This window comes from Panicum hallii, chromosome 1 (assembly GCF_002211085.1).
Source record: "Panicum hallii strain FIL2 chromosome 1, PHallii_v3.1, whole genome shotgun sequence".
In the NCBI taxonomy this organism is placed as follows: Eukaryota; Viridiplantae; Streptophyta; class Magnoliopsida; order Poales; family Poaceae; genus Panicum; species Panicum hallii.
In genome coordinates this window covers 53,066,122-53,078,519 of record NC_038042.1, presented here as the reverse complement: position 1 = coordinate 53,078,519, position 12,398 = coordinate 53,066,122, and the positions used below count along the sequence as shown (strand labels likewise).

Below are 12,398 nucleotides of genomic sequence, written 5' to 3'. Positions count from 1 at the left end.
TGCAGTATCGTTATTCTTATACATATAGCATTGCATTCTCTTCTCGCAACATTAAAAAAGTGGTCAACGATGTAACGGAGACGCTCTTGTCGTGTTGATGATGAGATTCGGTGATTTCATCGTTCTCAAGATATGCGGACTAAACTTTCGTAAACATTCATACGGGTATGAGTGTACCTACGTATGCACTTGTGCGGGTGAGTCTGCATGTAGATTCCCTGCAATGGCGACATCTGATTTAAAAACCAAAATTTCCTTTTCTGAGTTTATCAAAAAAGGGCACATTGACATTGATGTTCGTAGTCTTTCAACTCATCAACTGTATGTGGAAAAACAAGACAAAAGTTCCAAAAAGAAAAAAAAACTATTCTGCTACAGGAATCTGTGCAGTTTCTTCAATAAGAAGAAAAGGAAAAGGAAAAGGGGCAAAAAGAAATCCTGCATTTTCTTCCTACTGTACCCCTGTATGTTTCCTATGTACTGGCCGTTGAGCCGGTGCACGACGGTTATGTGCAGCGATATGCAATTGAATAACGTCATGAGAGCACCGTCTTGAGCTTGTAGTTCTTGGCGAAGCCGCTGTACACGACGAAGTTGAGCGTGCACATGGCGGCCATGGTCCAGAAGAAGTAGTCTAGGTGTCCCTGATTGAGGTCGTCGCAGATCCATCCGGGACTGTCCGCCGTGGCCGTGAACGCCGCCACGATGGCATAGATGAAAGAGCTCAGGTAGCTCCCCAGCGCGATGGTGAGCAGCGCCAGAGACGTGCACGTGCTCTTCATGGTGTCCGGTGCCTCGGCGTAGAAGAACTCCAGCTGCGCGATGTAGCAGAACACCTCTGCGCCGGCGAGGAAGAAGTACTGCGGGAGCTGCCACGCGATGGTGATCTGCTCGCCGCGCGCCGCGCTGTCGAGCCGCTTCATCTCAACGAGCGCCGAGACCGCCATGGCCAGAGCCATGAGGAGCCGTCCGGCGCCCATGCGCTGCAGCTGCGACGGCTCGCCGTCGCCATTAGAAGATAAGCTCCTCACAGCCGGCGCGATCACCTTGCTGTAGAGCAGCACCCACGTCAGGACGCAGGTCACCTCGAACGAGCCCATAGACGCCGCCGGCACCGACACCGACAGGATGGACATGTTCATGACGCTGCCCTGCTGGATGAAGGTGGTGTTCATCTGCGCGTACGCCGAGGACATGATTATGCTGGTGGCCCAGATGGGCAGGAGCCGCAGCAGGATCTTGAGCTCCTCCACCTGCGTCACGGTGCAGAGCTTCCAGGACGACCCGGCCTCCTCGGTTATCTCCTCAAAGTCTGACTCGGTGATGATGGCCGCCTTGTCGAGGAATGAGAACTCGCCGGTGTGCTCGATCTTGGGCTGATTGTCCACCTTGTCGCTGACCTCGTAGAGCATGCCTGCATCGGCGGGCACCTTGAGGGCGATCTTCCGGCAGGCGGCAACGATGACCTGGCTTAGACGCTTGAGCGGCGTGCCTGTGGGCATGCGGCGCTTGTACATGGGCGTGGCGAGCACGAAGGCACCGAAGGCGAGCGCGATGCAAACGGTGGAGATGCCGAAGCCGAGGCCCCAGCTGACGTTGTTCTGGATCCACACGATGAACAGGCCGGAGACGATCGGCCCGAAGTCGACGCAGAGGTAGAACCAGCTGAAGAAGGACCCCTTGCTCTCCCGGTCTGTCGGGTTGTCGTCATCGAACTGCTCCGCGCCGAACGGCAGCAGCGACGACCGCACCCCGCCGCTCCCGATCGCGACGAGGTACAGCCCGACGAACGCCACGGTCTGGGCACCGAACATCGAGGAGCCGCCGAGCACCGCCGCCGTTGGCAGGAACGCCGAGAAGGTCACGAACATCATACCCTGCAGATGGCACGCGGCAGACATAATAGGTTAGCATCATTGACGTAACCGATCGATGCGCGTGCCATGGATCAAGATGAATGATCTACGACGTACAAGAAGGTAGACGGCGAGGGAGACGAGGATGGTGTTGTAGTTGCCCAGGAAGGTGTCGGCGATGATGGCGCCGAAGATCGGGGTGAGGTAGCTGGTGCCGAACCATGTGGTGACTTTGGAGGCGCTGGCCAAGTTGCTGCCATGGAGGACGGTCTCCAGGTACACGACCAGGTTCGACGAGATGCCGCTGAACGCTGTGCTCTCCAGGCACTCGAACCCTGCGCGCAGCAAAGGAGGAATGGCATCCAGTGATCAGCACATGTCAATCATAATATTGTCATTCTTATATTCTGTTTTTGTAAATGATCATAGTAAAACTAAAATTTGATCTGAAAAAAAGTTAGATTTTTGAACATTATGAGGCCTGCTCACCTAGAACAACTGCTGGTGCCTTGCTTCCTGCGCGTTTTTTATCCTTCAAGAGCGGCACTTGCAGGCTGTCGTCCTGAATCTTTGGCCCATGGCTCTGCAATAGAGAGAAATTCCGCAGATTGTCAGCAACAAGGAGAATCTGCATATTCTACTGTCAGAATGTTGAAAGGTCATGGATATGATGCACTAGTATGATGTGGATGTCGTTTGCATCGGTTAGCGCTTGTATGCTTGTCTGATGAGGAAAGCAAGACTAGTATTAAAGCGACAAACCGAAGTTTGTACGCATGTGTTCTTTTGAAATTTTGCACGCATGTGTTTTAGTAGACACGTTCGAATTCTTTCTTGGAACTTTCTCTACGAAACCTCGTGCGTAAAAAAGTATTAAGTTTATCCGAACTAAAAGAAACATAAAAACTCGAGTTTTTGACGTGTCTAGCAACTATCGACCAATTTAAGATGTTTATATGTCCCTTTTTCTCTTCACTATCTTAGACTTGGTCTACGTTGATGGCGTGCTTCTAGCCACCAACTCCCGTATCCTGATCCCAAATTCCAAATGTCCCTGTTCCTTAGAAAAATTGCATTCGGCGTCGGCATCACCGTGACATCATGGTGTATCCAATATCGAGCACCCAAAAAAAAAAGAAACTTAATTCTACATCAGCTGTGAGATTCTGTTCACCGATGGAATGACTGAAATGCCGCATGGCTGATCAAGTGACCATTATGTGAAAGATCTTGGCGGTTAACCGCGGATGCGGCTTGCGAGCAAAGGGCAGAGATCTCTGGAGCATTACCTCGGGCAGGAGCGGCGCGCGCTGCTCGCCCCTCTCCATGGCGTCCCCCGCCTCCATGCCGATCGCCTACGGTCGACGGAGACCTACCCGCGAGCGGAGTGGAGCGCGAGGCGATTCTTGTGGAGGAAACGCGAGCGACGAGCTGCAGAGAATGCCTTTGCGCTCTCTTGACTCTGCTGCTCTCCGCTCGGGCCCCGGCCACTGCCTCCTCCTCTGCTCTGCTCTGGACTCCGGTGTGCCGGTGCCGAGCTGCCTCTCTGCTTAAATAGGAAACGCGCGCGGCAGCAGCGCACGGAGGCATCGCTCCGTCCCGGCACGTGATAGGTTGGTTGGTGAGCTCGGGGGGATTTGTTGGGCGTCGCCGTCCGCCGCGCGTAAACTAATCGCGCGCCCGGGAACGCTTCAAAACAGCGGGAAACAAGGCAACGCGGATGCGCGGCGTACGACGGGGCTCTCGCCTGTCGCCTCCCCTGCACGGCTGAACCTGAACTGCAGGAGGTGACGCCGACCCGGGTAGAATGGTCGCTGCTGCTCGAGGAGCCTGAAGTTTCTACGCTGTAGTAGGTGTGCTTCGGTTGTGGCATGGGTAGAATGTTGCATCCGGCGTCACTACGTCAGCATCCCGGCATGGCGGCATGGGCCTATCCCGGATGGAGCAGAAAAAAAAATGGAAACTATTTTTTTTCTTTTTCTTTTTTTTTGCGAAAGATGGAAGAGTATTTTCTAGCACCATGAATTCCGTTCACGGATGCAGAAGCATACTCGCTCCATTTCAGCGACGAGGAACTCGCATGAACAATGCTGACAGAAAGAGACTCGGATCGTGCACGCGGCATGAGAGCTAGCGAAAGAGATTCCTCGGCCCTTACCTCGGGCAGCAGTGGCGCGCGCTCGCCCCTCTCCATGGCGTCCCCAGCGTCCATCTCGATGGCGATCGGGAGGCCTGCGAGCGGAGCGCGAGGTGGTTCTGGGGAATGTGAGCTGAGCTGCGCTGCTGCGAAGAGAGAGCTGCGGTTCGCCTCGCTTGGGCGCTCCGCTCCGATCGGGCTATCTGCTCTGAGATGGTGGTGGTGGCCAAGCCTCGAGGACAGCCGGCTGCTTATATAGAAAGCGCCCGGCGCCCGCACGGCCGCACGCACTCACGGAGTGAGGTGGCGTGGCGGAGATATCGCCCCTGCACGCGATAGGTGGGTGAGTCGAGCCGAGCCGAGCCGGGGGGGATCGGTTAAGCGTCGCCGTCGCCGCAAGTAAAATACTCCACCCGCGCGCGCATCACCCTCGCCACGAACAGGGGCCAACACGCCAGCGCCAGGAGCTGTTTCTCGGCTCCCCTGCGTGCGCTGCAACCGCTACCGCTGATGGCGACCCGGGTAGAACGGTCGCGGCCTCGCCGTCGGAAGTTTCAACGCAGTAGGTGGTGGACGGGAGGTGGCCGCAGGCTCGCGGTTGCCGTTGCACTGCGGGGCCGCGCAGCATGGGGCCGGCCGGCCAGGGGCGGGTCGGTTCTCTTGTGATCTTCCGTGCGGGTCCCCGGCGCGCGTGCTCGTGCGTCCGGTCGCCGGTCAGCCGCCGCGACGGCCGGAGCGGAGTGGGCGCCATGTCGGATTCGTCTCGGTGCCTTTTCTTTTCGGTTCACTGCAGGCACGTGGTGTTTTACTCGGGTGATTGGATCATTGGATGTGGTGGACTGAACTTGTGGCTGTTGAGTACTACTATTCCAGCAGGGGCCAAAGCGAGCGGATGAAGTGCTTGCCATGGGCGGCAGATCCGGGGTCAAACTTGTCGCCGGATGTGGTCGACGCGATCGTGACTTGTGATGGGTGTGCGATCCACTTGAGTTTCCGTTTGGCACGTGAGCTCCAGGATTCCGCACACACTTTGAGTATCCTTGACACCTTATCGGTTTAGCCTTCTCTGATAGCAGCAGCATAGCACTCTGCAGTTCGACTCGATATCGTCCAGCCGCCGCCAGGCAAGAGGACGGAGGAGAATCAGAACCCGACACTTCTTGGCCCAAAGGATTTTGGCTTTTCTCTCACGCTCGCCACAAAATCGTAGCCACCAAACCAAGCACAGGTGGTTCTTGGCGTGTCCTGAAATGTTGGGGGGTTGGAGGCAAGTGGTAGGTTGCTTGCGCACTTTGCAACGTTCTTCAGGCAACGAGCTCCAACACCGTGAAGATAAACCACCAGGTCAAGTGATAAACAAACCGAGGGTTCTGGCCTTTCTTAGTCATCGACTCCATCCATCTTTTCCTCTCTCTCTCTCTCTCTCTCTCTCTCTCTCTCTCTCTCTCTCTCTCTATTTTTATCTTAGAAGCAGTGCCTTGAAGATTAGTTAGCGCTTGTGGTTGCGTGCTAAACTTAACGCGATCTTCCTGAAGCTGTAGCTACCATGCCTCGTCTCAGATATCACCGAAGGATATGATTTCTTTCACGCTCAGCTCATGAAATCTTCTTTCAGCGAGTGATCCACACGATTTTAGAAAGGATCAAACTGTTTTCAACGCCCATTTTAATAGACACACGGATCCCTTCTGCGCCATGCTAGTTGTGCTGCCGACTGAGGAAGTAGGTGTGATGAATAAAAAGAAACGACCTGCTCAGTTCATTCTCATCATGATCTGGCGACTTTCATGTGTACGTGAAGTTTACACCCTTCCAGAGTTCCAGTTCTTGAGCACAGAATCTTCTGTATGGGAACAAGGAACGTGTGCCACAAGATTCGTAATGAATGCCTGTGTTGAATGGTGAAACCCGCCTGCTGTCAACGGGAGACTGCCCCTGGTCGTCTCCTCTGAAAAAGTGCATTATACTAATGAAACAACGGTGATTTTAGCACATGCAGAATTAGGAGAACCTTCGTGTTTGATCACAGGACTATTCTGGTTTTGAAGTTGTTGAGAAATTTCAGCTCCAAAATATAACTACAGTAAGCTAAAACAAACTTGCTTTTTTCTTGACAATTTCTTCCCTTGCTTTAATTCTTCTTCTGTTCTACAGTCATCAAAATCTTGCTTGTTGGAAACCTTCTTTGGTTTGAAGCTTGCTTGAAGCAATCAGAGAATTTGCAAACTGATACATAATTGTCTGTTTCCAGAATAGTTTACAGAGCATGCATGAGGACTAAACTAGTCTGGCCTGGGCCAATTGGTTGGTACAACCAATACCTGATGAATGTTACTCACGTCTTACCAGAACCCAACTGTACCTAAATCCACTCTAAACAACATGCTCTCAACATTTTGACCAAGATATCAATATCATGCTTGAAAAAGTTGGTAGATAAGTAGGTGAATAAGATTACAAGCCACAAATAGGCCTTACCAGAATCAGAAGAGAATACATAGAGGAAATGCATCTCAGACTGCTATCTGGTTCATTGTGGACGGTATTGAGGGTATGACTTGATCCTGATATGTCAGACTCGGTGTTCAACAACTTCAGCTGACGGAGTTATGTGGCACAATCACCTACTGCATGTTTATAATTTAAATTAAACACAACATCCGTGTCACACTTGCAATATACAAGCATGAAAACTTATATATGAATCAAACCACCGAAAGTTTGAATTCAACTGGAGGCCAACAAAGTCACCCATAATTTGCATGCTAAGCAAGAAAGCGATTTAGCTTGTGCACCGGGGGGAAAGGGGGGGGGCATCCATATTTTCCATGCTTACAGCAAAGCAGTACATATGCAACAGAATTCTTCAGGCAAATGACTGCAAGAACCAAGTAGTAGTAGTAAAGGTACCCATCGTCCAAGTTTGGTGCAATCAACCACCATCTTCCTCCAGCCGTAGTCAAAGCTGAAACAATTGTGATAACTTGTGAGCTCAGCAGATTCCCTATAGGACGAGCAGAGTAGTCAATATGCTTCGCCATCAGTCAGGGGACTCAGGGTAACGAAAGAGCCAAATGAATGTACTGCTACAGCTATGGTAATTGAGGAAATTGAATCCTTACATTCACCATTTGGACAGCTCTAGCCCGCGACAACCTACATTGCCCAGAATAGGAGTTTGCTGTAGTTCCTAGGTCATCAACAGGTAGTTTTCAAGTTTTGTCTTGCTCAAGGATGCAGATAACACTTTTAGGAGTTCTGGCATGCACAGTGGTTGAATGTCAGGCATCAAATTTCGATATGTTTGTGCTCTGAGGACAAAGTAGCAGCAACTATGATGCATCATGTGCGGATATCATATCTAAGCCCCCTTTGTTTTTCTCTCCTTAGCTCACACCAATAGATTTCTGCAGTGAGTGTTGCCAAGTTGAGATTGCATTATCCAACTGTAATACTCTCTTCCTTCATTCCTTGTGACTTGTCAAAAATTTTCCACAGTGAATGCCAGCGAACACGATTTTAACCTAAAGAATCCAAGGGCAAAGATATACTGGCCAGAAAAAAAAAGAGAAGAAAAGCTTCTGAGTATGAGTGGTAAAAGTGCACAGGTCTGCTCACACTTGAGAGACCTTAAAGGTGGCAGGGAAATGATATGGTGATGAACTGATGATAACCAAGACATTCCATTGGCTGCCTGAAACTGGATTACAATCTCTATGATTCGGTAAGAGTTCTATGACACAACCGTGCAAAGATAGCCTACCATGACAAGTATGAGGAGGGAGATGGTTGTCGTCCTGTATCTTCCCCAGTTGAGTGCTAAAACTGCACCTAACATGGGCATAATAAAATTTATCCCAAGTCAAGTACTGAAAAATTATCCCAAGTAAAGTACTGATAGCTGCCGCATTTCAAGCATTGTTGCCATGTTGGACAAGTGGTCTGGATATAGATAACTAAGTTGGTCTTGATCTGAAAGAAAGAAGTTTCTTGCAAGTATTCAAAGCCTGAAACATCACAATCAATAATCACCCCACTTCCTTTGACGCACGAGTATGAAGACCAGAAATTATGGAGAAGCCTCGAACATAAACCTTTCAAAAACGTTGATCATTATACCGGGTAAAGTACATATATACAATAGAAAACTAGCATATATGCTTCATATGTTTTCAAAGGACTTCATGAAGTTACCTTCAGGGTGTAAGTTTTGTTCAGTAGTTTCAGCCTTTAAGAACAAAATAGTCCTATCATATAAGCCTAGAAGTAAGTATTTGCTCACTCAAAATGATTGTAGATAGCCTACAGCAATGTCTTCATTTTCATTGTTGCTCTTGCTCAAGAACTTAATGGCATCGTTGGCATGCCGTCATACTGAATCAAGGCAGGGGCCTGATGCTATAGAAAACTCTATGGTTTTGCTCAATTACGTGCTGTCATTGGAAGTCAAAGAAGAAAGACTTCTGACTGAAACGATACCTTTTTCTCCTTTTCGAAAAGATTTACATTAACTAGTAATTGGAACAAAGTAAAAAAAAAAAAAAGGGTCAGTGTTCCCTTAATTAACCAGTCGCCTAGGATTACAAGACCACAGTAACAGAAGCTTACAATAGATTATCGTACACGTCCGCATCATCCAAAAATTGGCTTCGGAAAATTTTCTTGCCTCGTGTGTTCAGCATCCACCGAAATGCCTTCTGTTTATACAAGGATGAAGGATACATGATAAGATGAACAAATGCATATCAAATAAGGCAGCAGGTAAGAGATGCCACCTCACAGAATAAATCCCCTGAAAGCAACCATCACCCAGACGTTCGCGGCTTGCCCGTCTGTCAGCTTGACGCAGATCTTTGCCTGTGATACTAAAAAGATTAATTGCCCCTTTAGCGCGAATCTGGGCTCCGTGTAGCTCGGTGACTGGTGACAGAAAGAACGGCCAGCTGCAACATCACTAGTGCTGAGTTGCTGACCGAGCACCGAGGGAGGTCATTATACACCGCCGCTCCAGACTTCCAGGGATGGCAGGGAAGCATCAGCTCCAGCCACAGATCGGCGGTTTTGCGGACTGACTCCTGAAGGAGCGGGGTGGCAACAGGACGCGGCAGCCCGTGCGTGGCGGCGTGGGGGTTGGGGCCAGGCGATGGCTGTGGCTGTGGCTTGGATGGGGGCACGAGAGGCTTGAGGGCGGTGGCGTGGTGCGGTGTGCGTGGAGGAGCGGCAGTGTGGCCGCCTCCGCCCGCTGCCGGCTGCCGCTGCGGCGCCGCCGAGCAGTTGGGGGTGCGTGCGTTGGGCTTCGCAGGCCTGCAAACCGGCGGTTATTAACTGGGCCGAATTAGTTGGGCTTTCGTAATTGAGGAGATCGAACCCATAAATGGTAATTTATCGTCAGGGAGCTTAATATTTGACCTTCAACGAGCCTAAAAATTTGTGTCAGTCAAGTTATTTCAAAACAAAACGTGGAACTTAATGTTTTTGCGTGCTGGGAGCTTAATTTAAGATGTAACTTAGAAATGAGGCTCTTCTTCAGATTATTTTAGATTTTGCAGGGTGCTGAGCTGTTTGCACGCCATCTGTTCTTCAGATAAGAAAATGCAGAGCCACACACACGTGGTCAAGATACTTGACTAGTCTCACATACGCTACAGGGAGCTATTGACGAATCATCTCTGCTTGGTCTTCATGCTCGATCCTGTCCATTCTTAAAGAAAAATCAATAAGCATCGGTAACAAATAACACGTGGTACTGAAGAGGTCGAGCGTGTGATTACAATGAACACGTTGGTGTAAAGAGATGAAATTGTTCGGTATACTGACAAACTGACGTAGATTACTGGTCTTCCCGTGATTAAGCTGGTAAGCAAGTTCAGACCGGTTGATGCCGTGGTGGTCAAACGCAAACAGCAACGCCTTCTTTCGATCGGTATCACGTGCGTTTCCATTTCCATTTGCTCTGCTGCTGTCATCGCAGCCGTCTGCGTTTAGCCTGTCACGAGTCTCACGACCTGTCCATCTGGTCGTCGAGAGCTCAGGTAGCGCAGGAGCGTCTATTCATACCACGCACCTACGACTAGCCGCTGACATCCGATGAATCTGAAGATAATAATATTTTAAAATAAAATAAAATATTTTAAAATAAAAGAAAATTTAGAATATTATTATCTCCAATCTTTTATTTTACTCTAAAATATTTTATTTTGTTCTGAAATATTGTTATCTTCAGTAGACATGTGCGATGATTCATGGTGGCTAATCGCGTGATAGACATCCCAGGTGCAGGCGCTCGTCGACGAAGATTGACGCGAGCGGTGGAGTCAAAACGCGATCGACACCGCCATATCCGCATCACGCAATTTTTCATGTCCATCTCTATCCTGCTGTCGAAGCAGTCGTCTGTACTTCACTTGCGGCGTCTTTTCTGTAGAAACAGTAAACAATTCGTGGGAAGATTGGAAGCAACTTTTTTTGAACGTCAAGTGTATGCGAACAGGTTGGTACAACGAGCATCGTCTGAAACAGGGAAAAAAACTTACGGAAATGGATCGACGACAGGCATGGGGTGCCACACCTTGGATTTCTGGACGAAGACCTGCTCAGTGTTTGACCTGCAGGGAGTCGGTTCGATCGAGATGTCATGTTCGAAAAAGTAGGTGAGTAGCAAAACCAACAACCAACAACCAACAGAACAGTAGTACTGTAATAAACAACCGCATAGAGAGACCAGACTGCTGTGCATTTCGGCTGATATATGATGAGGGTCTAAACCGGCAACAGGGCATGCAATTCAGCAACTTTCGGCAGATGCACCACCACATTTCTTCAGCAACAAGCCAACAACCGTCAACCGAAACCAAACGAATCAGGGCCTCGCTGCTCCGCGCGTCCTCCCCGTCAACAACAACGAGGGCAGACTCGCCGTCGATCCGGTCCAGCCGCAGCCTCCACGCCGCCGCCGGCTGCTGCTGCTGCGGTCGGTCTTGAATGGTGCCTGCTGCTTGAGAACGAACGTGAGCGTCGTCTTCGGACGGAACTGCGTTGCCTGTTCTGAGCGTTCCTTCCTTTTTCAGCCGGTCCACTTCAGAATCGATACTTCTGGGCCTTTCTTTTTCAGTCGGCCCACGTCATTGTCTTTTCTGGGCCTTCTACCCTATCGGCCCTCTGGGCTATATAACAGCCCTCGGCCATCGCGGAAACGAACAAAAGCCATTCCTCGTCTTGCTCTCGCTGGTCTCGCGGGGCTGCCCGACACCTCAGCAGTGCCGCGCACTGTCGGCCGTCCTCTGGTGGCTGGTGCGCGCGGCACTACAGCCTACAGGGTACAGGGGAGGATTTGCCAATTCGGCGCTGCCCAATCATTAGGTCGCTGCAGTGCCCCGGCTCGGCCAGACCCCTCGAGGCCTCTTGACACGACGCCATTCAATTCTCGGCGCCAATGAGTTCCGACCGGCGAACAGTGGCCGGACGGACACGCCCGGTCGCCGCGGCGACCGCGCCGCGGACGCGTACTTGGGTTGAGTGGTGTCGTGCCCGGCCGGCGATTCACCTCGGCGGCGCGTTGGCTGTCGGGGCACTAACGTTTGTGTACATTGAAATATACTATTGATTAAAACAGACCAATTGTAGATTGCGGCATACTGTGATTACTGTTTGTTTGCATGCAGCTCGTGGATAAATATCCGCTCTCTTATAATTTGCGTTTGGTCTTATACCTAGCGCCAACCTAGCGCCACTTTATTGTACCTTATCCCCTTGGAACATCTACTTAAATCAAAGCTTACAACAACAACCGGGATCCAGTTGGAGCCCTAGTGCAACCAACCTCAAAGGTATGCAGCTTAGGCAAACTGCTCGGTTATGCCTGAGAAACCACTCGGTGGGAGGTGGATTTCCAACAATTGGTATCAGAGTCTATATTAAGTATCTTTTGGATCAATATCTCCATCCGGGAAGCCCGTTAGGTCTAGGCATGACTCGAGAGAGAGCAACAAGCCGGTCGAGGGCGAAGAAAATCTTCATAGGAAGGAGGACCTGACGCCTAAGAACCAGTGGCCAGAAGACCCAAAGCGAGAGGTGAAGAATGAGAAGAAGCCGGTCGGTGAGAAAGATGAGGGGGAGGGGGGAGGGAAGGGTCATCGTCGAATGGCTTTGTAATCTCGCGTCGCCACCGGAGGCGTCCCTCCACTTCCCCGCATGGGCGGCGCTACCGGGATGGGGTGTGGCCAGCCGTTCAGAGGATGGTGAAGGAGTTAAGTGCCGCAAAGTACTCGACACTGACAAGATCCAACTACACCTACTGGAGCCTGGTCACGAAGATGATGCTCCAAGCCCGCAATCTCTGGGACATCATCGATTATGGCGACTACGACTTCCAGGAAGATTGCATGGCCAGAGAAGTCCTTATCCTC

The 12,398-nt window shown here is 50.5% G+C and overlaps 1 protein-coding gene and 1 long non-coding RNA gene across 3 annotated transcripts; both read right to left on the bottom strand.

Moving 5' to 3' along the window:
* Positions 1 to 265: 265 nt before the first annotated feature.
* On the bottom strand, positions 266 to 4,200 carry LOC112899912 (protein NRT1/ PTR FAMILY 8.3-like). Of its 2 annotated transcripts, none has more exons than XM_025968580.1 (4): positions 4,015 to 4,200; positions 2,346 to 2,439; positions 1,974 to 2,191; positions 266 to 1,877 (listed from the first exon to the last, which is right to left on the bottom strand). In XM_025968580.1, exons 1-4 carry the CDS (start codon positions 4,066 to 4,068, stop codon positions 537 to 539), a joined length of 1,707 nt encoding a protein of 568 aa, XP_025824365.1. In that variant the 5' UTR covers positions 4,069 to 4,200; the 3' UTR covers positions 266 to 536. The 2 variants fall into 2 exon arrangements, with proteins under 2 accessions (XP_025824365.1, XP_025824358.1); XM_025968573.1 differs by lacking the exon at positions 4,015 to 4,200 and adding an exon at positions 3,146 to 3,716.
* Positions 4,201 to 6,680: 2,480 nt separating this feature from the next.
* LOC112902624 lies at positions 6,681 to 9,274 on the bottom strand. Its single transcript, XR_003230619.1, has 4 exons — positions 8,769 to 9,274; positions 8,602 to 8,690; positions 7,116 to 7,251; positions 6,681 to 6,997 (listed from the first exon to the last, which is right to left on the bottom strand). It is a non-coding gene; the product is annotated as an uncharacterized LOC112902624 (long non-coding RNA).
* Between the last annotated feature and the right edge of the window lie 3,124 nt (positions 9,275 to 12,398).

Excerpts from the sequence above, each read along its gene's own strand:
- LOC112899912 (XM_025968573.1), bottom strand. The coding sequence starts at position 3,202 with ATGGAGGCGGGGGACGCCATGGAGAGGGGCGAGCAGCGCGCGCCGCTC. Across the intron at positions 2,440-3,145 it reads GCGCGCCGCTCCTGCCCGAG|AGCCATGGGCCAAAGATTCA; the intron begins GTAATGCTCCAG and ends TCTCTATTGCAG. Across the intron at positions 2,192-2,345 it reads GGCACCAGCAGTTGTTCTAG|GGTTCGAGTGCCTGGAGAGC; the intron begins GTGAGCAGGCCT and ends TGCTGCGCGCAG.